Below are 24175 nucleotides of genomic sequence, written 5' to 3'. Positions count from 1 at the left end.
CTCTAATTTCACCTTCAAATTAACTGCTGATCCTAGAGGTTTAACAACTGGATCAGGTGTTCATGTTCCTGGGTCCAGAAACCAGCCATATTAAATACTGTATAAACACTATGACCAAAGTGAGTAATGAACAGCTAGCTAACCTGATGTCAAAGAAAATTGTGTACGCTGACATTTTGCATGCGAGTATACACTTGGTTGTCAAGGGAACATGCTCTCGGTTTGTTGGAAAATGCCACACGTTGGTCAGATTTTCCACGGTTCCACCAAACCCGATTGTCAAACTTAGAAAAACTCCACCTGACAAAAACAGACTGACGACACACGTTGATCCAACAGTTGGTGTTCGTCGGAGTTTGTTTGTATTTGTCTGGGCAGTGTGCAGCCACATTTACAAGCAGTGCATTTCAGTCATCACGAACCACATTTGTAAAGAGATTGTAAATTTTCTTTATTTGGTTTTTCCATACTTGAACATATTTACGTTATTCGCTGATGTGTCCAATTTTCATATGAAAAACAAATGTAGCACTAGGAAGAAGAAAGAGAATGAAACCAAAAGCAGACAGGAGGAAGAACGAATAATCATGTCAGTATTACTCGATAACTTGATTAAGGAGCCACAGGCAACATAATATCCCTTGTTATATAGTTCAGAAAAGGCTCCCATGATTTATGAAAGGTCTTAGTAGGGCCCCTGATTTAAAAAAAAAATTCTAATTTAAAAAAGTAAATCTTCAGTCCATTGGGCAAAGGTGCACATCCTTCCATTTCTGCAAAATTAAACTCCTCACAGGCAAAGCTACAAAGTGGGTTTCTGTCCTTGACCAATAAATTGTATTTGGAGGGGAAAAAATCATTTTCCTGGTTACATAATAAAGCAGAAACAAATATGCTAGTGTAGTTGGTGCAAATGCTCTTTTAAGGCTGCATTCACTCTTCGGGGTTCTTCCTTCCTTCCTGACATTAATTAATTAAAATTGCATGCTGATTGAGAAATTCAGACTGTTTCTCAATAATCCCCTCGAGCGCCTTGGAAACATGGCGGCTAATCGCTTCATCACAGTAAGTGAGGAATAATTACAAATTATGAAAGAAAATGCTGTCCCTAAAAGCCCTAAAGCTGCTACGAAGTTTGGTCTAAAACTATTCAAAGGTAAGATGGAATTGTGATTTTATTTTATTGATTTCAAAACAAAGTGTTTTATGTGGCTTGCATAGATGGGTCACACAAGCTTGCACACAAGCCTCCAAGTCTTGCATTACAGTTGCATGCTGCTTTTGAAGTTTGAAATAAATTATTTTTTAAAGCAATTTAAAAAAAAATAATCACCTGTCTTTATACGAAAACAATTATCCACCTCAGGCTCAGTGGATATCGATGAATAATATCCTCAGCTTTGCCTCTGATATTATTTAAATAATATTGGCTGGCTTTATCAGATATATTCCGAGTCGAAGACGAGTTCAGTATCATGCTAGCTGAATGGAATACATCTGATAGACCACGAAAAAAGCCATTATTATTATTATTATTATTATTATTATTATTATACATACACGTTTGATGGAACAATTATAGATTTTACAAAAAGTTAAGAACAGGGGTAGCTTCTCTATTGAATGCTGATACTGATCGAATATAATTCAATGTTCTGACGATCGAATGTAATTCGATGTTCTGACAATCCAGTGTACTGTACAAAGTCAAAGTTCTAACATGAAAAATGGTACAAGTCCAAAAAGCCTGAACAACAACCCAACTTATATACAAGTGATATCCAGGTAGACAGTTCAAGTTCAAAGTTACTTTTGGTCGTAGTTAATTGTTACATTGCAGTTGCTCAAAACAAAAGGGCTTTACTGAGTGAAGTCCACGAGTGAAGTCCTCTTGTAAACGTCTCTGTCACTTTTCCTCACCTCCAAGTAGAACTTTGACAACATTTCCGCTATTGCTGTCTCTTCCAGTTTTTCGATGTCCGTTGGTATGTTTTTTTCTCTTGTAAATATGCGTGAAGAATATCCAGGGAAGTTTTGGTAGCCTTTTGGGTGTTCAGCGCATCTTTCTCTTTAAGTCTTCCACTTTGAAGCAAACCTCGCAGTGTTACAAACTGTCAGTCACTCGCTAGCAAACAAGTTTTACGTCTCCGACGTGTCTCTTTTCCGGTTTTTGATGTCCGTTGGTATATTTTTCTTTTGTTAATATGCGTGAAGAATCTCTAATGAAGTTTTGTTAGCCTTTTGGGTGTTCAGCACGTCTTCGTTTTCGGTTTGTTTATATATTTAGTGCTTAATCCGAGCCCTGACTTAACCTCGTCTTCTCTCTCTTCCAGCCGACAAATAAATGTGCACATGCACAGCAGAAACATTTTGTCATTACACGTCTGAGCTCATGCGAAGATCCAATGTCGTGTTGTCTTAACAACGTGCGATATTATAACAATATTGCATGCTCATTCTCCATTGGGGAGAGTGGCGTAATACATGGAGGATAAGCGATATGATAACAATAGTGCATGCCATCAATAAACCCACTAGAAGGGAATGGAATACATGTTTTTATTTCATGGAAAAAGTAGCTTGTATGTATAATAATCACCGATATTCACTTCGCCTTCAGTGATTTTTATTATTATTATGAAAAAAGACTTGGTGCCTTTTATGGCGATATGAAAGAAAAAGTGGTTCGCTCAACACCCACACTGTAAATACCCATACCGCCTCTAGCTAGTATCGGATAACTAACTACCCTCTTGATTCAGTTTATTATTAAAAGTCATAAAGATTGATTTTGAGGAAGTGGTTTGACTTTATTAAAACTTTGAAGGAAGAAAATTAGGAGAATTTGAGCTGCTTGTGTGACTGGACTATATGCAGCCACAGTTAAAGCATCATGTCCAAGTCAGCGTCCCAAATCTAACCAAGTTGTTATTTTTAGTCACATTTAGGGATGTTAACTGATGACCGTTTGACCGATGGTTGACCGAATCAACGTCAACCGGTTAATTTTTTTTTTTTGGTTGTCGGTTAAAAAAAATAAATCGTTTTGAAGCTGCCGATTTTGGAGTGGAGAACCTGGAATTCTGTGTTGTAAACGTTTGGGGCATGCCATGCGGTGTAAGGACGACAGCTGACAAATCAGAAACACCCATTCAGTCATGTCCCGCCCCAGTTGAAGACAGCTGCCACTCGGCGAAAGAAAAGTCTCAGTGTTGGATTACATTTTACTACGCAACATCAAGGAAATTCTTGACCATCAAAGAAACAAGAACGCGGCACATGAATGAAGTCGATGGTTGATTAGTCTGGTGAATATTAATGTCAACGTAATGATAATACACAAAATCTGAACTAAAACCTGGTTACTCACTGATGTTACTTAGCATCAGACAGTTGCTATATTAGCTTAGCGGCTAATCAGCTCAGCTCCAGCTATCCCATTCCCAACGGCTGTGCACAATCAGCAGCCATGTAACCATAATATCAGTAGCTGGAAAACAATTGCAGTATGAGGTCTCTGTGGCTCACTTCGAAGAAAAGTGCCTAGTCCGTAGCAGTATGCAACATCAACACACAGCCTACTGCAGTTATTAACACTGACTGTATTTGTGAAAAAATAAAAAAAAGTATCAGGCTAGACTTTTTAGCTTACAGATTACTATTCTGTTTTTTTTTTTTAATTATTATTAGAAGGCACATCGAGTTTAGTCCTGCCTTGGCCAGTGCATTCTGAAAGTATGTTTCGGTCTGTAGCCAACAATGCATGTTATTGCAGATCATATCTCTCCACACAAACTAAAGGCGCAGATGCCGACTTTTGGAGGGAAGGGGAGAGAATGAAGTGACAGCGGTGTCTGGAGGGGGCATGACAAACGCAGCTTTTATGTCTGTGAGCCAAGTCGGTTACGGCTTCAGAGCAACTTCAATACCATGCAGTAATGGTGTGTTGATATTGGTAACGGCGTTATAACGATTGTAGCTAATTAATTAGATTACCCGGCGTTATAACAGCCTTTATTTTAACGCCGTTATTCCCATCACTGAATGTTATGTACTTCTTCTAGCACTTGACTTTATTTTCAACGCCATCATGGCCAACTGAAACTGTCTCCAAGCTGGCGCCATTTGTCCTCCGCTCCAATACGAACCCCTCGACGTCAGTGCCGCGTTTGACTAAATGTTTCGCGCTGTAGAAAAGGTAATGTGAGTGGAGGGCAGCGACTGGGACTGAACGTGCGGATGCTCGCGGTTAGATTTAGAATAGATTGTAATAATTCCAATTCTAGAATTTTAAACTCGTAGGTTAACCGGCTAATGAGGCTCGGTGGTCGGTCAAGATTTTTTTTTTTTAGTTTTCGCCATCCCTAGTCACATTACAATATTGGAATATTTCATTAAGCCATCCATGATTACATACAAAATGTTCGCTGATGGTTGAGAAAAAATGTCATGTGATAGCACCCTAACTCCTGTAAACTACTACTGTACTGTAAACTTCTGCACTTCTTGTGAACTGAAATACAGAGGAGTTGTATTTACCGTGGATGTTTACACTGGGGGTACAGTCGAGGCCCAAAGCTTGCGTACGACAACACCAAAGACCTTCAAACTCTATTTTTCACAATTCCACGCAGCTCGTGTTACCATACATTTCCTGTGCTATGTCAGTCAGGGTTTCTACTTTAATTCCATAATATCGAAATATTTTTATGCCTCCACCACCGTAAGGTGCAGGAGGCATTATGTTTTCGGGTTGTCCGTCTGTCCGTCCATGCGTGTGTCCGTCCGTCTCGAAACCTTGTGAACGCGATATCTCAAAGGCTAATGAAAGGAATTTTGCCAAACTTTCACCATTTTTGTGTGCTTTGGGACAAACATGAACTGATTAGATTTTGAGATCAAAAGGTCTAAGGTCAAGGTCACTGTGAGGTCAAATGTCTGTCCAAAAACCTTGTGAACAGAATATCTCCAAGGCAGATGAAAGGAATTTCATCAAACTTTCACCATTTGTGCATTTGGGGACAAAGATAAACTGATTAGATTTTGAGATCAAAAGGTCTAAGGTCAGGGTCACTGTGAGGTCAAATGTCTTTCCGCGTGCGTCCGTTCCGAAACCTTGTGAACGCGATATCTCAAAGGCTAATGAAAGGAATTTCACCAAACTTTCACCATTTGTGCGCATTGGGACAAACATGAACTGATTAGATTTTGAGATCAAAAGGTCTAAGGCAGGGGTGTCAAACATACGGGCCGGATCCGGCCCGGTAGATGGTTTAATCCGGCCCCAGACTTGTAGAGAAAAAATTTCTAAGGATGTCTAAAAAAAAAAAGTAAATCTCTCTTGCCCATTCCTGTGACGACTTATGAATTTTAAAGAAATAACCAAAATGCTCAATTCAGCCGCTAGGGGCAGCCAAAAAAAGCAGCACTGACATAACAAGAGATCAGGAAATAAACAGCACATTTTAGCAACGTGCCCAGATATGCTGTCTGATTCCATGAATGGCAGTCTTGCCTCACCACTATTAAGTTGCTATCAAAATTATCAAGAGTGATACCCCCATTACCAAAATGTCTTTGTCAGAAAGAAGAAAAGTTGACGTAGAGTGCAGGGTTTTCCAGGAAAAATGGACTGAGTATTCTTTATTCACAGAGGTGAATACAAAACCAGTGTGCTTGGTATGTAATCAACAGGTTGCAGTGCTCAAAGAATATAATATTCGGCGCCTCTATGAGACTCATCATAAAGAAAAAATTCACAATTTGTATGGACAATTAAAAAGAGAAGATAAACGAATTGTGGGCGGCACGGTGGTGTAGTGGTTAGCGCGGTCACCACACAGCAAGAAGGTCCGGGTTCGAGCCCCGTGGCCGGCGAGGGCCTTTCTGTGTGGAGTTTGCATGTTCTCCCCATGTCCGCGTGGGTTTCCTCTGGGTGCTCCGGTTTCCCCCACAGTCCAAAGACATGCAGGTTAGGTTAACTGGTGACTCTAAATTGACCGTAGGTGTGAATGTGAGTGTGAATGGTTGTCTGTGTCTATGTGTCAGCCCTGTGATGACCTGGCGACTTGTCCAGGGTGTACCCCGCCTTTCGCCCGTAGTCATCTGGGATAGGCTCCAGCTTGCCTGCGACCCTGTAGAACAGGATAAAGCGGCTAGAGATAATGAGATGAGATGAAACACGCCCGCCCTCGCCATGCTCCCACCCCCCGCGTCTCCACCCCTCCTCCCCCTTATAAAGCCTGAGAAATTCCGGCTTTATAATGGGTGTCTTGCGTTACACACCAGTGGAGCTCATTAAGTTAGAGTGTAGAGAGCTTGGAAAAATAGCTCAAACTTTCTCATTTAAACTGTTTTCAGCCCCAGTTTTCACTCCACACACATAATTTTCTCAAAAGTAGTAGCCACACTTGTCCTGATTCACACAATGTGTCTACCTACACGATAGGACTTGCAGTTTTTGAATGAGAAGCCTGAAAGTGAAGCGAGCACAGCCGCGCAGCCCCACAGACTGCCATTATAAACGTGGCAGAAAAGTCACTCGTCTTTAACTCGCTCTAGTGACCTCATTTTTTTTATACTACAGACAAAAAAATTACATCAGTGTGTTCAGGAGAGCCTTGTGGCGCTCACTGTGAAAGAATTTTGTGAATATCTCCTTCCGTTTTCATGTAAATCCCCATTGTTTGGAGGGAGCGCACTGAGAAAATCCTGGCTGCTCGCTCTCTCACACATACACACACACACAAGGGACGGGCTGCTCAGGCTTCAGTCTGATTGACGTGTCAGTATCCAATCATTTTGAGGTGGTACCTCGATATGATTTGGATGGCGTTTTTCCTTTATTTTACACTGTAGACTGGATTAAAATATTTTGTTTTTGGGTCAAACCTTCTATTGTACTGCTTGCAACATGGGTGTGAGGAGCTTTTCAAGCAATATGGTAAAAAATACTCCTGAAAAAAATCTCGTACTCCACCTTTAAGTGTGAAATCGCAAAATGGTATTCTAGCGAACAACAAAATAGTAAAGATTCAGAAAAACAAATCATTCAGTGATCATTTTAAAAGTGTAATTTCATCCGAACTAGGCCTAACGCTCGATTTAGAACTACAGTGTGTCGGACATTTTAAGTACCTTTGTAAAAGTTTTGCAAATGTTGCAGTCAGCATTTAAAATGCTAACTTAAAGTTTTTGTACAAGTTTCAGTTGATTAAACGGTCATATTTTATTAAATGTGTCTGCTTTTGTAATAAAAAAGTACTGAAAGAAAAAGCAAACACAGCATTGCGATTTCTTATATATATAATATAATAATTAAAAAAAAATCCCTCCCTCCCTACTGAAATTTTTTTTTGCTCACCCGGTGGACAGGAAACGGATTTTTTTTAAGGATGGCCTGAGTGTGGTTGTGCAAACTGTAAATTTCATCAGAGCGTGAGGTCTGAATCACCGTCAGTTTGACTGTTTTCTCAGTGATAATTACATTCCGGCTGGCTTACCATACCACACTGAAGTACGGTGGTTAAGCCGAGGTGCCGTACTCAAGCGTTTCTTTGAACTACAAGAGGAAATTGGACAGTTCATGGAGAAAAAGGGCAGACCAGTCGAAGAATTTAAACGCCGGAATGGGTGCGGGATCTGGCCTTTATGGTGGATGTTACACAGCACCTGAATAATCTTAACAAAATGTTGCAAGGCCGCAGAAAAGTTGTCACTCAGTTTTACGATAGCGTACGCGCATTCAAGTTGAAACTGTCACTCTGGGAGAAGCAGCTATCTAACGGTGACGCCTCTCATTTCCCATTGCTCACAGCTATGCGTGCGACCGAACATAACGGTAATTTGGATCAATACAAAGGCAAGATAACAGAATTGCTGCAGGAGTTCAAGTGGAGATTTCAGGTTTTCAGTGAACTTGAGGACGAAGTTGCCTTTTTTCGCTCGCCATTTACAGTCAATGCTTCTGATATGCCTGCTGACATCCAACTCGAGATAACTGGCTTGCTTTGTGATTCCAGTACGAAGCAGAAATTTGCGTCGGTGGGCTTGGACACGTTTTATCAATATCTCTTGCCAGGGTATCCCAAATTAACATCCCTGGCTGCAAAGGTTTTATCCATGTTTTGGGACTACCTATCTTTGTGAACAGGCGTTCTCTGTCATGAACCTCAACAAAACAAAGCACCGCTCAAGGTTATCAAACGCACACTTGAATGACATTGTGAAATGTGCTGCTACTCAGGATTTGAAACCTGATATTGATGCCCTCGTGAAGGCTAAAAGATGCCAAGTGTCAGGAGCCAGCAGCAGCCGATGGACTTGGCGAGAGAAAGCGGGGAGGGAGGTTAATCAGCATTAAGGCCTGGGCCTAATTCTTGTCATGTTCACAAATGTTTGCAGTCTGAAGAATGCAGTTCTTTGAAAATAAGATTACTCTGGTTTCACTTTAAAAGACAATGAATATTGTGCAGTATATCATTCTCAGCTTCAGTAGGCCTAGCCTACAAAATAGTTTGATCTGATGTAGCCTAATCGTATTGCTCATGCACTGCTATAACTTTTTATGTTTGTTCATTTAATTTTATTTTTCATAAATTTGCACACTTACATTTTTAGGCAGGATGTTTAGGCTACTTTCTTTATAGCTCCCACTTGAGTTTAGTGTGGGGAGTTGGTTCAGGTTGTCAGATGTAAAAATGTACTCGCAGAGATGCCTACTAGTACGGATTGGCCGTATTTTGTACGGAAAAGTTACGTAAATACGATGTTACGGCAAACAGTGTTATTCTGTCCGGAATTATTATAAAGTCTTAAAAAATTCCAGTGAGTTGTTTTTAAATGTCCAAGTGACTTTTTCAATCCATGCGCGATTCACGGCTATTTATTTTTACGACAACCGCACATGCTGTGTGTGACATGCGCAGATACCGCACGTGCTGTGTGTGACATGCGCAGATACCGCACGTGCTGTGTGTGACACGCGCAGATACCGCACGTGCTGTGTGTGACACGCGCAGATACCGCACGTGCTGTGTGTGACACGCGCAGATACCGCACGTGCTGTGTGTGACACGCGCAGATACCGCACGTGCTGTGTGTGACACGCGCAGATACCGCACGTGCTGTGTGTGACACGCGCAGATACCGCACGTGCTGTGTGTGACACGCGCAGATACCGCACGTGCTGTGTGTGACACGCGCAGATACCGCACGTGCTGTGTGTGACACGCGCAGATACCGCACATGCTGTGTGTGACACGCGCAGATACCGCACATGCTGTGTGTGACACGCGCAGATACCGCACATGCTGTGTGTGACATGCGCAGATACCGCACATGCTGTGTGTGACATGCGCAGATACCGCACATGCTGTGTGTGACATGCGCAGATACCGCACATGCTGTGTGTGACATGCGCAGATACCGCACATGCTGTGTGTGACATGCGCAGATACCGCACATGCTGTGTGTGACATGCGCAGATACCGCACATGCTGTGTGTGACATGCGCAGATACCGCACATGCTGTGTGTGACATGCACAGATACCGCACATTTGTTTGCGCTATTTTCACTCGGCATCACACGCATGGTGCTGCTTCTCAATAGTGGAAATGAAACGCTCAGTATCGGGACAAGTGAAACACAGGTCTCAGGTGTTCCTCCCACGATATACGGTAGAATGGCCATGCATTACACCCAATCAAAAGGGCAATGGATACGCGCACTGCAAACTGTGTAGAACTGACATTAACATCACTCATGGTGGTCGCGATGTCAACTCCAAAAAACATATGGAGTATGCTGAAATGGTGAGTCAGGCGGAAAGTAAATCTGGGGGTATCCAGCAGTTTTTTACGAAATCTGTGGATGAAAAGACTAGGGGTCGACCGATATATCGGCCAGGCCGATTATCGGGCCGATATTCTGCATTTTTAGGGTTATCGGTATCGGCCATAATTTCCACCGATATGCCAATAACATGCCTTTTTGCAGCCATTTCGTTCCTAACGCGACTGTCACTGCACGTCCTTTCCTGCACTCGCCTCTCCGAGTTCAAGAACACGGTCCTGCCCACCACAACATCTGATTTGTTGTGAACTGCTTCAAGGCGGCCGTACGGGCACTCGGGCAGAAGCAGCACAAGGGATACAGCCAATCAACACGCGTAGCTAAACGCTGTGAACTGTTTCAAGGCGGCCGTACGGGCACTCGGGCAGAAGCAGATCCCACTTCAAGGTAAGGACATGCTGCTTTTGCCGCAATAAGTCACAAACACACAAGTTGCAAAAGCACATCATCATTATATGTTTACATTCTTCATCTACTACTCGTTAAAATTGTCCATTTGCATCTGTGAGCCAGGCAAACTTAGCTTACGGAAGGAAGCACTTGAATTAGCCTACAACCAACTAGTCTCGCTGAAACTACATGTAATGTTGTCCATAGTAAGCAGTCCCCAGCATAACGTAGGCTGCAGTCATTTTTAAATCCCCGTCTGGAAACGTTGTGAATGTGTCAGTAGTTCTACTCGAACAGTAGAATGACAGCCATACAGAGAGGTGGTCAAGGGAAGATGAAATAAAACGTAGTGTTTGTGTTCTGTAGGCTAGCGCAAGCCTACTGGCTATTTGTTATGGTGATGAGTAAACTTCATGACGTGACTCGTGCTCAAAAAGCGCATTGCACTTGTATATGTTAGGTAACTTTATAAAGCGCTATTTGAACATTTAAACAAGCCAGGTGTGATATGGTGCTAGTAGGCTGTGTAATACTGTAGGGAGTTCGTCAGGACACTTGTTGTGGACTCAGTAATTAATTGTGTCGTGGATGCACACTTGCTTGGATAAACGCTAATGAACGAAATACATCAATTAAACTCTTGCGCAAGTGATTCTCCTCGCTAGCGCTTCTGATTCAGAAAGCGATCTACTCTTAAAGGAGCAGAGCCGTAGATGGTTACTTGTTAAGTTGTTACAGAATGGGGAGTGATAGCCTACTTTATGTTTGATTTTACTTTTTAAAAAATGCTGCAGGCAGCTCCCTACACTTGATTTGTTATTTAAAAACTACTTGAAGTTGGTGAGTCTTACTTAGTTCTTAGTGTAGAAGAATCCAGAGTGTATTTTCATTTATTTTCCACTGAAAATGGTGAGCTGTAATATAGTAGGGAGTGATTTATTTTTTTATTGGTGAATATTTTATTATTATTTTATTTCTCATTTTATTCTAACTAATGTTTGACTTTATTGTACAAATGCTGCTGGCATCTCCCTGCACAAAATTTCATGTTCAATTTTACAATTAAACATACATTTCATGGACATGAAGGTCTGTGTCAGTGTGTGCTATGTTTAATTTCATGTGAATTATAATGTTTACATTTATCGGTTGCACGTATCGGTTATCGGCATCCCAATTCCATAATAATCGGTATCGGCCCTGAAAAAACATATCGGTCGATCCCTAGAAAAGATGCGGAACGTGACACGTGCTGAAGCGGTGATGGTTGACCTGTGCTTGGAGTTGAACTTGCCAATTAGTGCCATGAAATGTGAGTTAAACTTATTCAGTTTCTTTTTACATGTCTGATAACACTGGCTGTACTTCTTTAATTCAAAGTCTTTTCAGTGTTGCAAGTACAAATGTACATGTAGTATGATCAAAAACAATTTTATGATTAGTGCTGTTGGGATTGTGGCAAAAAATTGATCATTCCACTGTTTTAAATACAATTATAAATGTCATTTTATTCAATGTCTCTTCTGAAGCATTATGCTGGAGTATTTATATATTGGGACATTAAGATAACAATGTCGGACTCTCTTTGGCACGAAATAAGAAATTTTTTAAAAATTTTATTAGAATCCGTTAACAGGTAGAACATTTTGCCAGGCAATATAATATAATACTTTTGAGGAGTTCCATTCAATACCAATGATTGGTAGTCAACCGTAATGTCTGCAAACAGGGAACACTATTGTATTTATAAAAATGTGATGTATTGTATGCTCTAGAAATTTGTTGAGTGGAAATTCAGTTGAGATGGCTGCTCGTGTTTTGTTTATTCAATTCACACAAAACAGTACTTTTTAATAATTTAAATGTTAAACATATTGGTATATACACCTCTTTATAATGGAAATGCGCATAAATTAATGTTACTGAAAGTCATTCCAAAATACTGAAAAATGTTTTCAAGAATACTGAAATTCAAAATTTGGGGTAGGCATCTCTGCAACTGTATAAAAATAAACCAGTTGTTTGAGAGTGAAATGCATTTTATTTCAAATCCATTGGCCTCTCTGTGAATACATGTGTAATAATCTAGATCCCTTGTGATCAGTGATTGTGTAGGCTACAAATGTAGGCTGAAGCATAAAGCATAGCCTACTGAAAAAACAATGCTAAAGATTTGGAGTTGACGAAGGTTATTTTGCAGTTATTTTACTGGTCCTGCATGTCTTTGGACTGTGGGGGAAACCGGAGCACCCGGAGGAAACCCACACAGACACGGGGAGAACATGCAAACTCCGCACAGAAAGGCCCTCGCCGCCCGCCGGGTTCGAACCCGGAACAGTCAGACAGAACTCAAGAAGCCTTTTGGATGAGGGGCAAAACGTCTTCAAGAATCTTCAAGCAAGTCCAGTCGCTCTCTTGTACCACCTACAGTTTACTATGACCTGGATGACTGAGAATCTTCACAGACAAGTTACCGGAAACATTTAGTTGCAGTTATTGCTGCACAAGGGGGTCCCACCAGATACTGAAAGGAAAGGTTCACGTACTTTTGCCACTCACAGATATGTAATATTGGATCATTTTCCTCAATAAATAAATGATCAAGTATAATATTTTTGTCTCATTTGTTTAACTGGGTTCTCTTTATCTACTTTTAGGACTTGTGTGAAAATCTGATGATGTTTTAGGTCATATTTATGCAGAAATATAGGAAATTCTAAAGGGTTCACAAACTTTCAAGCACCACTGTAGGTGTGAGCGAGTGGGTAACTGGTTTTTTTTTTTTTTTTTTTTCTCAAAAGCTTTGAGAGCCATGATCAGACTGCACAAATTTTAGCCAGATTTGGACACAGTTTTGTCAAAGCCACTCAGTTTCCAGCACTGGGCCCGAGTATGAACAATGAACCGGCCTTGTGGTGTGGCATAATTAAAGAACAGCGATGTGGCATCTGGGACATCCCACAGCACCCTGACGAAAATCTAGCATGTCGGAGTTTTTTTTTATATTTTCTCGCCTAGTTTGACAACTCCTTTGACTGTTCCTCCTGCAGCCATGATTGGCAATTTCTTGACCCTCCTCCCCGATGGTATGCAAGGGCATGAGCGATGATTGATTGGTTGGGGTCAGACTTGTAGTGTTGGCAGTCTCCCAACCAAGAGATGGAGACAAGAATTTATGGCACTATAGGGGTGTTCACACGGCACATATTTGCATCGATGCTGCACCGGTGTATTTTGTTGCGATATATCTTACACCGGTGTAAATTTTGTGGAGTGTTCACATGTCACAAACCTGCTTACTAGAGAGAAGCGTGTTAGCACCGGTGCAGCCCCACTTGCGTTCACACGGCAGTTTTTGTGACCGTGCTGTACGATAGTAATAATGTGGAAATGAAATATGCGCATGCGTGAAAATGTACTTCCTTTTCCCGGTTGTCATGGCATCACCAAGCGCCGGGAAAACAACGTGGATGAAGACACCAGTGTTGCCAGATACTGCTGACGTTTTCCAGCCCAAAATATGTTCAAATCCACCAAAATGCACTTAAAACCGCCCAATCTGGCAACACTGGAAGACACGCAGTTCTGTTGTTGATATTCGCCATTTTGGAAGCGCAATATACCAGGATGCAAATTATGCAATGCCCGTATGTAATCAACTCTCCTCACGCGTAGCGAGTCTACCCCTGTAGCGTTCAGACGTCCCAGTTTATATCGGTGCTGCCCCGCAAACTAGCATTTACTCTGGAGTAAATTTCTTAAACCACCTCCCGAGCAGGGTTAGATTTGCACCGGTTTAAGCAGCTTTCAGGGGCTACACCGCTATAACTTTGTACCGTGTGAACGCTCTACCGGGGCAGCCCCGGTGCTACACCGGAGTAAAAGTTGCCGTGTGAACACCCCTTATGATTGCCTTATCTCAGGGGTTTTCAAAGTGTGGGAGAGTCAGCCCCCCCTCAGAGAGCAAATAAACAACAGCGCCCCCCCCCCACAATTTTTGTTGTTGCTATACTTAATGTTCCATTCGTATTTAAAAAAAATGGTTGTTGTACACATTATTTATTTTTTTTCTTTTACATATTTTAAACATCTGTGCTTTTTGAAATTTTTTTTACACATTTAAAACATATGAGCTTTATTAAAACATTTTTTTTTACACATTTTAAACATCTATGCTTTTTAAAAACCTTTTTTTTACACATTTTAAACATCTGTGCTTTTTAAAACATCTTTTTTACACATTTTAAACATCTGTGCTTTTCTAAAACATTTTTTACATATTTTAAACGTGCTTTTTTAAAACTTTTTTTACACATTTAAAACGAACTTTATTAAAACATTTTTTTACACATTTTAAACATCTGTGCTTTTTTAAAACCTTTTTTTTTACACATTTTAAACGTGCTTTTTAAACCCTTTTTTTTTACACATTTTAAACATCTGTGCTTTTTAAAACATCTTTTTTACACATTTTAAACATCTGTGCTTTTCTAAAACATTTTTTTACATATTTTAAACGTGCTTTTTTAAAACTTTTTTTTTACACATTTAAAACATGAACTTTTATTAAAACATTTTTTTTACACATTTTAAACATCTGTGCTTTTTTAAAACCTTTTTTTTTTTTTACACATTTTAAACGTGCTTTTTAAAACCTTTTTTTTTTTACACATTTTAAACATCTGTGCTTTTTAAAAAAAAAAAAAAATCTTGTTTTACACATTTTAAACATCTCATAGCATCATTAGCGAGCACCTCTTGGCAGACAGCACACTGTGGCAGTGGAGCATCTTCAGATCCAGTCCATGAAACTCCAAACTTTAAATAATCGTGGTCATACTTCCTTCTTTTTTTGCTTGGCCCAGACTCTGTCTCCTCACTCACTGTAGCTTTAGGTACTAAAAATCGATCCATTTTGTCTCTGGCAAAGGCTAGCTGAAGTTCGCTAAATGTCCGCAATAGTAACTTAGTCTGGTTTATTTTTCCTCACGTTGCGCCCCCCCTGAAGAACTCTGGCGCCCCCTAGGGGAGGCGCGCCCCACACTTTGAAAAGCCCTGCCTTATCTGACATGGCGACCATTGTGAAAGACAAAAATATCATGTAGTTTGATCCCAGCATTAGAAGAATGTTTTCCGAGCTTGCTTATTTCAAGCATTTCGATTTTGTTCTCGTATCTCCAGTTGATTTTGCTTGCTTGTGTATTTTAAATTGTTTTTTTTTTTTTTTTCCCCCTCATTCCATGTCAGGTCAAGAGTCCTAAAAAGGAACGCCAAGACTTTGAAATGGTTGATGATGAAAGGTAATGATTTTTTTTTTGTGTGTGTGTGTTTTTTCATCTTTTCATGTCATTTCATTTTTTCCCCTTATTTTTGTTCGTACTGAAGTAGATGTGTTTTTTGCCCCAGGCCTAATCCACAGCATATGTGCTTGAAATCTGTTCCTGATTAAAATGCAGTCACACTTTGTGCCCTTGAGCTTGATGCAAATTAATTCTGGACGTCCATGGCTGTGGACAGTCTTCGTACTGTTTTTCCTCCCGATCCATTCACTGTCTTTGAGGAAATTAATTTCTTCATCGTTCTGCCGCGTGGCAGAAATAACTATATGTGATAATGCTCTATTTTTAGGAGGTGAGGGTCGAGATGATAACATGCATCTCAGAAAGAAATCTCGGTTGCTCTTACACTCCCTTTCGCACACTTGCGATCTGCTGTGACAGTGATGGAGCGTTTCTTTAATCACAGAATGACACAATCAGAGCAGACTTTGTGTAACTCGGAGCCTGCTGGTAATTGGCAGAGGGAGGCCGATTTTTCAGAGATGGGGTTAAGTATGAAGATGATGAAGCACTCGGAGTAGTTCTCTGTAGAAGGAGATGTGGAATAGACTAGCACAGGTCACTGTTATGGTAAATATAATTAATTTGTTTGATTCAGTCTCCTCCCCCTTTATTAATTAATTGCTGTAATTATATAATTATCAGTGCCAGTTAAGCAATATTGTCTAATTGTGGTAATTATGTTTTTGCCATTAGACAGTGATTGGTTGTCGTTTAGATTTTCCAAACATAATGAACCCCTAATAAGTATTTTCTGCTTAATCTTTCCCGACTCCTTTCTGTCTGTCTCTCTTTTCGTCAGGTTTAAGGAGGAGGCAAATGATGGTGACTTTATGCCAGAAAAAAAAGGGAAGAAAAGGAAACGAAAGCTGGAGTCGGTTGAGGGTCCTTCGAGCTCCACCACACTTTCTTTGTAAGTGATGAATCCTATGAATAACTAAAATGAGTCTGACGTACAAAGCGTGACGGTAGCTCTTTAAATCATGGTGCGGTTAAGTGTATACCGTGACAAAAAGAAAAACGGTTGCTCATATGTTCGTTATAAATGTGTAAGTCGGACAGATTTAACACGAGTGATCTGTTCCACAGTTGTTTGTGACGTGCAGAGTGAAGCAGGGTCTCTGTCAGATTCTTGCTTTGCATGTTGTTCCCTTGGAACCGTGCTGAAAAATGAGAAGAGGAAAAAATATCTTGCATGTTTTTGAAATAATGTTCTGCCAACTATTAAAATCTAATTTTTATGATGATAAATTGTATTAAGTTAGTGGATGTGAAGTTTTGAGTTGAACAGGTTTGACGTAAGGTTTGGCCGATTTAAACAGGGTTTAACCTCTGCCGAGTTACTGAACAAATCTACACAGTAAAGGTTTCCTGCACTGCCTTTATCTGTTTAATGCTCCAAATATCCACAGCTGCATTCACACCGAAATGTGCCTCAAACCACAAGCTTCGGTCTGTCTTTTTTATTTTTCATGTACCTTTCTTTCTTTCTTTCTTTCTTTCTTTCTTTCTTTCTTTCTTTCTTTCTTTCTTTCTTTCTTTCTTTCCCTCTCTTGTGTACCACTCCTTCCTTCCTTCCTTCCTTCCTTCCTTTTTCTTTCTTTTGTGTATCACTTCTTTCTCTTTCTTTCTTTCTTTCTTTCTTTCTTTCTTTCTTTCTTTCTTTCTTGTGTACCACTTCTTTCTTTCTCTCTTTGTCTTGTCTACCACTTCTTTCTTTCTTTCTTTCTTTCTTTCTTTCTTTCTCTTGTGTACCACTTCTTTCTTTCTTTCTTTCTTTCTTTCCCTCTCTTGTGTACCACTCCTTCCTTCCTTCCTTCCTTCCTTCCTTTTTCTTTCTTTTGTGTATCACTTCTTTCTTTCTTTCTTTCTTTCTTTCTTTCTTTCTTTCTTTCTTTCTTTCTTGTGTACCCTTTCTTTCTTTCTTTCTTTCTTTCTTTCTTTCTTTCTTTCTTTCTTTCTTTCTTTCTTTCTTTCTTTCTCTCTTGTGTACCACTTCTTTCTTTTTCTTTCTCTCTTGTGTACTTTCTTTCTTTCTTTCTTTCTTTCTTTCTTTCTTTCTTTCTTTCTTTCTTGTGTACCACTTCTTTCTTTCTCTCTTTGTCTTGTCTACCACTTCTTTCTTTCTTTCTTTCTTTCTTTCTTTTTCTTTCTTTCTTTCTTTCTTTCTTTCTTTCTTTCTTTCTTTCTCTTGTGTACCACTTCTTTCTTTCTTTCTTTCTTTCTTTCTTTCTTTCCCTCTCTTGTGTACCACTCCTTCCTTCCTTCCTTCCTTTTTCTTTCTTTTGTGTATCACTTCTTTCTTTCTTTCTTTCTTTCTTTCTTTCTTGTGTACCCTTTCTTTCTTTCTTTCTTTCTTTCTTTCTTTCTTTCTTTCTTTCTTTCTTTCTTTCTTGTGTACCCTTTCTTTCTTTCTTTCTTTCTTTCTTTCTTTCTTTCTTTCTTTCTTTCTTTCTTGTGTACCCTTTCTTTCTTTCTTTCTTTCTTTCTTTCTTTCTTTCTTTCTTTCTTTCTTTCTTTCTTTCTTTCTCTCTTGTGTACCACTTCTTTCTTTTTCTTTCTCTCTTGTGTACCTTCTTTCTTTCTTTCTTTCTTTCTTTCTTTCTTTCTTTCTTTCTTGTGTACCATTTCTTTCTTTCTTTCTTTCTTTCTTTCTTTCTTTCTTTCTTTCTTTCTTTCTTTCTTTCTTTCTCTCTTTCTTTCTTTCTTTCTTTCTTTCTTTCTTTCTTTCTTTCTCTTGTGTACCACTTCTTTCTTTTTCTTTCTCTCTTGTGTACTTTCTTTCTTTCTTTCTTTCTTTCTTTCTTTTCTTTCTTTCTTTCTTTCTTTCTTTCTTGTGTACCCTTTCTTTCTTTCTTTCTTTCTTTCTTTCTTTCTTTCTTTCTTTCTTTCTCTTCTCTTGTGTACCACTCCTTTCTTTCTTTCTCTCTTGTGTACCACTTCTTTCTTTTTCTTTCTCTCTTGTGTACCTTCTTTCTTTCTTTCTTTCTTTCTTTCTTTCTTTCTTTCTTTCTTTCTTTCTTTCTTGTGTACTCTTTCTTTCTTTCTTTCTTTCTTTCTTTCTTTCTTTCTTTCTCTCTTTCTTTCTTTCTCTTGTGTACCACTCCTTTCTTTCTTTCTCTCTTGTGTACCACTTCTTTCTTTCTCTCTTTCTCTTGTGTACCACTTCTTTCTTTCTTGTACCACTCCTTCCTTTCTTTCTCTTGTGTACCCCTCCCTTCCTTCCTTCCTTCCTTCCTTCCATCCATCCATCCATCCAAATGAACCCGACTGAAAAGACTGACACTTCCTCAGCTTCATGCGAGTTCTTAGGTGGTCTCAGCTACAGTTGTTTGCAGGACTTCATCACGCTCAAGCAGCTATTATTTCTTTTTTTACTGGCATGAGATTATTATTTTTTTGAATATTGGTTCTGTTTCCCAAAATATAAACATACTAATTGCCCTAATTCAAACCAGTGTGGCCCTGATGGATGGATGAATGAATATTGGAAGTGAATGTGGTATTTCTTTGTCCTTCAAGCTTCATATCTGACTTCTTGCTCACGCTTGCATAAAAATAGAAACCTTCTGCTCACCCAAGCTTTTTGTTCCCTCTCTTGGGATCCCAGTCGTGATGCACACATCCAGTCTCAATTAGTTGAAGCTTTGTGGCAAAAAAGAATAGTGCACGTCTTCTTAGGGTCTGCATTTGTGTCTGTTTACAGCATGTTATCTGTTCATTCCGAATAATGCATTTGTATTCAGTTGCATTTGTATTGTTCATGTTTCTTCCTTCTGTCACAGCCAGCAATATCAGGCCTTCCCAAACTCATTTTCATCACAGGTGAAATGCATAACTCTTTCTTAGTGGGTTAAAATGGTAACCATTATGGCTGTAATATAACTACGCTAATACACGAGATGTTGCCAGATCAACTCAAAGGCTCAACATGTGATGAAGCTAACTAACTGTATAGTAAGGAGAGCTCACTAGAGCAGGGCTCCCAAAGTTTTTGCAACTAAGGACCTCTCTAATTGTGAAGTAATTTTAACAAGTGCGCCCCCCCAACCCCTATATACACTGCCCGGCAAACAAGAGAAAAAAGAGGTCTCACACACTAATATTTCATCGGACCACCTTTAGCTTTGATTATGGCACCCATCCTCTATGGCAGGGGTGTCAAACCTGATCCATAAAGGGCCGTGTGGCTGCAGGTTTTCATTCCAGCCATGCAGCAGCACCCTGATTTGGCTCATTCAATCAACTGACACACCCACCCTTTAATCAAGGGTGGGTGTGGCTGCAAGTATTTGACTGTGTGAAGACAGTTCAGTTGATTGAATGAGCCAAGTCAGGTGTGCTGCTGCATGGCTGGAATGAAAACCTGCAGCCACACGGCCCTTTATGGATCAGGTTTGACACCCCTGCTCTATGGCATTGTTTCAACAATCTTATACAACATCATAACGTTTTTCATCCAGAGTTTCATAATTTTTTGCCGAGATCTTGTCTTGACTACGGGAGAGTTGAACCACTCTGTAAAGTCTTCTCCAGCGCATCGCAAAGACTTTCAGTAGGGTTAAGGTCACAACTTCATGTGTGAAAATGATTCCTCATGCTCCCTGAACCACTCTATCACAATTTGAGCCCTAATTTTATGCCTGTGCTATGCTATCATCTCATCTCATTATCTCTAGCCGCTTTATCCTGTTCTACAGGGTCGCAGGCAAGCTGGAGCCTATCCCAGCTGACTACGGGCGAAAGGTGGGGTACACCCTGGACAAGTCGCCAGGTCATCACAGGGCTGACACATAGACACAGACAACCATTCACACTCACATTCACACCTACGCTCAATTTAGAGTCACCAGTTAACCTAACCTGCATGTCTTTGGACTGTGGGGGAAACCGGAGCACCCGGAGGAAACCCACACGGACACAGGGAGAACATGCAAACTCCACACAGAAAGGCCCTCGCCGGCCACGGGGCTCGAACCCGGACCTTCTTGCTGTGAGGCGACAGCGCTAACCACTACACCACCGTGCCGCCCTGCTATGCTATCATGGAAGGGAAAAAAATCCATTGATGTGATAACCAGTTCATTCAGGTCGTCAGCTGACTTCATTTTATTGCTACATAACGTTGCTGAGCCTCGACCTGACCAACCACAGATCTCAACACTGCCTGCAGAGGCTTGTACAGTGGCCACTATGTATGATGGATACATCGCTTCATGTGCTTCCCTTCTTCCCCGGACATGCCCATCACTCAGGAATAGAATAAATCTGGACTCCTCAGACCACATGACCTTTTTCCATTGCTCCAGTTCAATCTTTATGCTCCCTAGCAGACTGAAGCCTTTTCTTTTGATTAGTCTCACTAACGAGTGGTTTTCTTATGGACACACAGCTGTTTAGTCCCAACCCTGAGAGTTATTGTTACATCGTGTGCACGGAAATGCTCCTGCTTTCACTATTAATGATCTCCAATCACAGTCAGGATCTTTTTTCCGACCACGTTTCTTCAGCGAAGTTGACGGTTCATCACTATCCTTCCAGGTTTTAATAACATGCTGGACAGTTCTTAACCCAATTCCAGCCATTTCGGCAATCTCCTTAGTTGATTTCTTTTCTTTGCTTGATGCAGGCCAATAATTTGACCCTTCTGAAAGACAGTAGCATCTTTTCCTTGAGCACAGGATACGTCTTCCAACATGGCTGTTTTAAGAAATAAGCTACTCACTGCATCATTTAAGGTTGAAAGAACTGCTGCTAGCCGAAACACATTAAATCACTGCGGTAATTATCCAATTAAAGGCTTTTAAAGTAGTTGCTTATTTAAATCCAAAGGGTGACTCTTTGGCCAGGCAGTGTATTTAATTAGGACCATTTTAATCTCCTGGGTGTTTATTGGAGCCATAGATCTTTTCATTCCAGAACTTTCCACAGTCAGAACACATTAGGACCAGCATGACAATATTTACAGACTGATTTGTTCTTTAGTTATTGAGATTTTGATTAAACCCATTTTATTCAAAGGACCATTCAGACGGGGTGCTAATAACTTAATACCTACAATAAATTTGATAGTAGTATGTTGTGATTCCACAAAAAAATAATCACAGAAATTTCAAATCCAGTCAAACTCAAGTCCAAATCCAGGACTTTAGTACATTACCACTGATCCAGAGACTCTTCATTAGATCTGATATAATTTTTTAATGTTTATGTGGATTGCTGTGGAGAGGAAAACTGCTTATTCTTATTTTTGGTTCAGATTTGTGTTTTTGTTTCGTCTGTTTTTTTTTTTTTTTTCAATACTCTGGTGGGCACTGTGGTGATTGGTAGGGCTGGGTTCGGAAGCATTTCAAGACTTTGCTATGGTAAAGCCAAAGGGAAAGAAAGACAAAAGCTAATCCAGGAGAAGGTTCATGCAGAGATGGAGGAAGCTTGCTTCAGCATGATGATGGGCATGTGCAAGCAGGGGACCTGGACCAAGTGGGAGCATGCTACTGGCTGAAAGTTCTGGAAGGGAGAACCACACAGAGTCAAGTTCTTGGTCCAGTGAGGGTATGACATCCTTGCAAATCCTTCCAACCTCTTCACCTGGGGCCTGGTGGACTCACCAACTTGCCAGCTCTGCCAGAAGAGGGGATTCTTGGAGCATATTCTCAGCTGCTGTCCAGAGTGCTTGGGAGAGGGGTGGTACTGTTGGCACTATGACAAAGTTCTGGGGGAAATGGAAAACCCCATCTGCACTGGGATCAACTACAGTAAGCAGCAACACCCAACAAAGTATATCATCACCTTTGTCTGTGCTGGGGAGAAGCCCCAGCCAAAGGCCCAGGGTGGACTGTTTGCAGCAGCAAGAGACTGGCAATTCCTGGTTGACCTAGGGAGACAACTAAGGTTCCCAGAGACCATTACTATCGTCTCACAGGCCAGACATGGTCTTGATGTCGGTGGCAACCAAGCCAGTGGTTTTGCTAGAATTAGCTGTCCCATGGGAAGAATGGATAGAGGAGACACAAGAAAGGAAGAGGGCCAGGTATGCAAATCTTTTACCCGAGCATCAGAAGAATGGGTGGAAGGTCCGCCATGAGCCGATTGAAGTGGGCTGCAGGGGCTTTGCAGGCCAGTCTCTATGCCAGGTCCTGGGACTCTTGGGGATGTCTGGGCTGCAAAGAAGAGCAGCAATTAAGAACATGTTGGAAGCCACTGAAAAGGCTTCCTGTTGGCTTTGGTTGAAGAGGGGTGATGCGTGATGTAATGCACCACCTGGACACAAGTCAGGGCTTGGTCTGACTTGGAGTGAGGGTGTCTGATGTTAGGGCCTGAAATACCTGATCAGTGTTTCCCACAGACCAGGTAGCAATTTGTGGTGCTCCACTGTGCCGATGAGGGAATCGTGCGCGGTGGTGTCGTGGCGGTCGGTGGAGTCGGTCATTGGGGTGTATGCAAAGTGTTTACAGCGGGCGGTGTTCAAACACACAGTATTTTTCTTCAGAGTCACCTGCTGGGACTATTTTAAAGCTACAAGAAGCATTTGAGATAATTCAGTTCAATCTAAATTCTTTTAAGTTCTTCAAGAGAAGACAGCTAAAACAATTTTTACCAGAACCCTGCCTGGTTTCATTCCTCGACCCAGCTTTACATTACAGAGCAGGCTTTGCAGGCCAGTCTCTACGCCAGGTCCTGGGACTCTTGGGGATGTCTGGGCTGCAAAGAAGAGCAGCAATTAAGAACATGTTGGAACATTAAGAACAGAGCAGAGCAGTTTGCTGGGCTTGACGTTGGTGGAAAACCTGTCTTTTAAATTTATGAAAATTACTCACCAAAATTGAAGTTAAAGTTTAGTTTTTACCTTAGTTTTTTGCCTTTTTGGTGGCAATCTTTCAATCATTCTTTAGTTGACATTCAAGGAATAAATTGCAAAAAACAAGCTGGAGGTTTTTATTTTAAATATTGAACTCAACACTTACCTCAACCAGTACTAAAGCATGGATTAAAGTTTTCCGTCGTGTGACGGATTTCCGTCAACTGAACTCTCCCAAGGCCAAATGTGAGCTGATCCGAGGAGAATTAAAATGACGTGTGGTTGGGTAGAGATTGGGTTATAACACTGATGTGTTGCAACACCATCAACTATCAGCAGGGTTTATTTAACTTTTTTGTTTTTGAGCCATGCTTTGTGTCGTTCGTTTCCTATGTTTGATCATGTTTAAACATTCGCTGTCTACGGTGCGGCATTAAAAAAAACACGTGCTGTCAAAATTGGCAAAATACATTCCCATGTGCTTGGCGTGCTTGTGTCTGACCATTTCTGTTTTGTATTAAATTAAATCTTGCCAAAATGACTCAGTTCAAACTTAGACATATAGAAATAGAGCATGTTAAAAAAAAAAAAACGAAAAAATAAACCCCGGAAAGCCCGCTCCTCTGCTTCAGCCAGACTTGAAGACCCGACGGTGCAATGCTTGCAGACTGCCAGAAGTAATTAAACCTAAATTTATAGCTAACAAATCAGCAGACGCCCCAACAATTATTTTTTTCGTTAGGCCAATGTGTAAGGTATGTTAGAACCGTGCCTTATAGCCTACGTTATATCAC

The 24175-nt window shown here is 40.7% G+C and overlaps 1 protein-coding gene across 1 annotated transcript in view; it reads left to right on the top strand.

Moving 5' to 3' along the window:
* The window catches only part of zgc:173742 (DNA topoisomerase I, mitochondrial), a 233252-nt gene that overhangs the window by 32653 nt on the left and 176424 nt on the right, over nt 1-24175 (top strand). Inside the window, exons 3-4 of the mRNA XM_060924351.1 lie at nt 15492-15544; nt 16386-16496. Coding sequence (XP_060780334.1) covers nt 15492-15544; nt 16386-16496 — 164 coding nt within the window. The remainder of the gene's footprint in view (nt 1-15491; nt 15545-16385; nt 16497-24175) is intronic.

Source organism: Neoarius graeffei, chromosome 6 (assembly GCF_027579695.1).
Source record: "Neoarius graeffei isolate fNeoGra1 chromosome 6, fNeoGra1.pri, whole genome shotgun sequence".
NCBI classification, from domain to species: Eukaryota; Metazoa; Chordata; class Actinopteri; order Siluriformes; family Ariidae; genus Neoarius; species Neoarius graeffei.
This window is presented reverse-complemented; position numbering and strand designations above follow the sequence as displayed.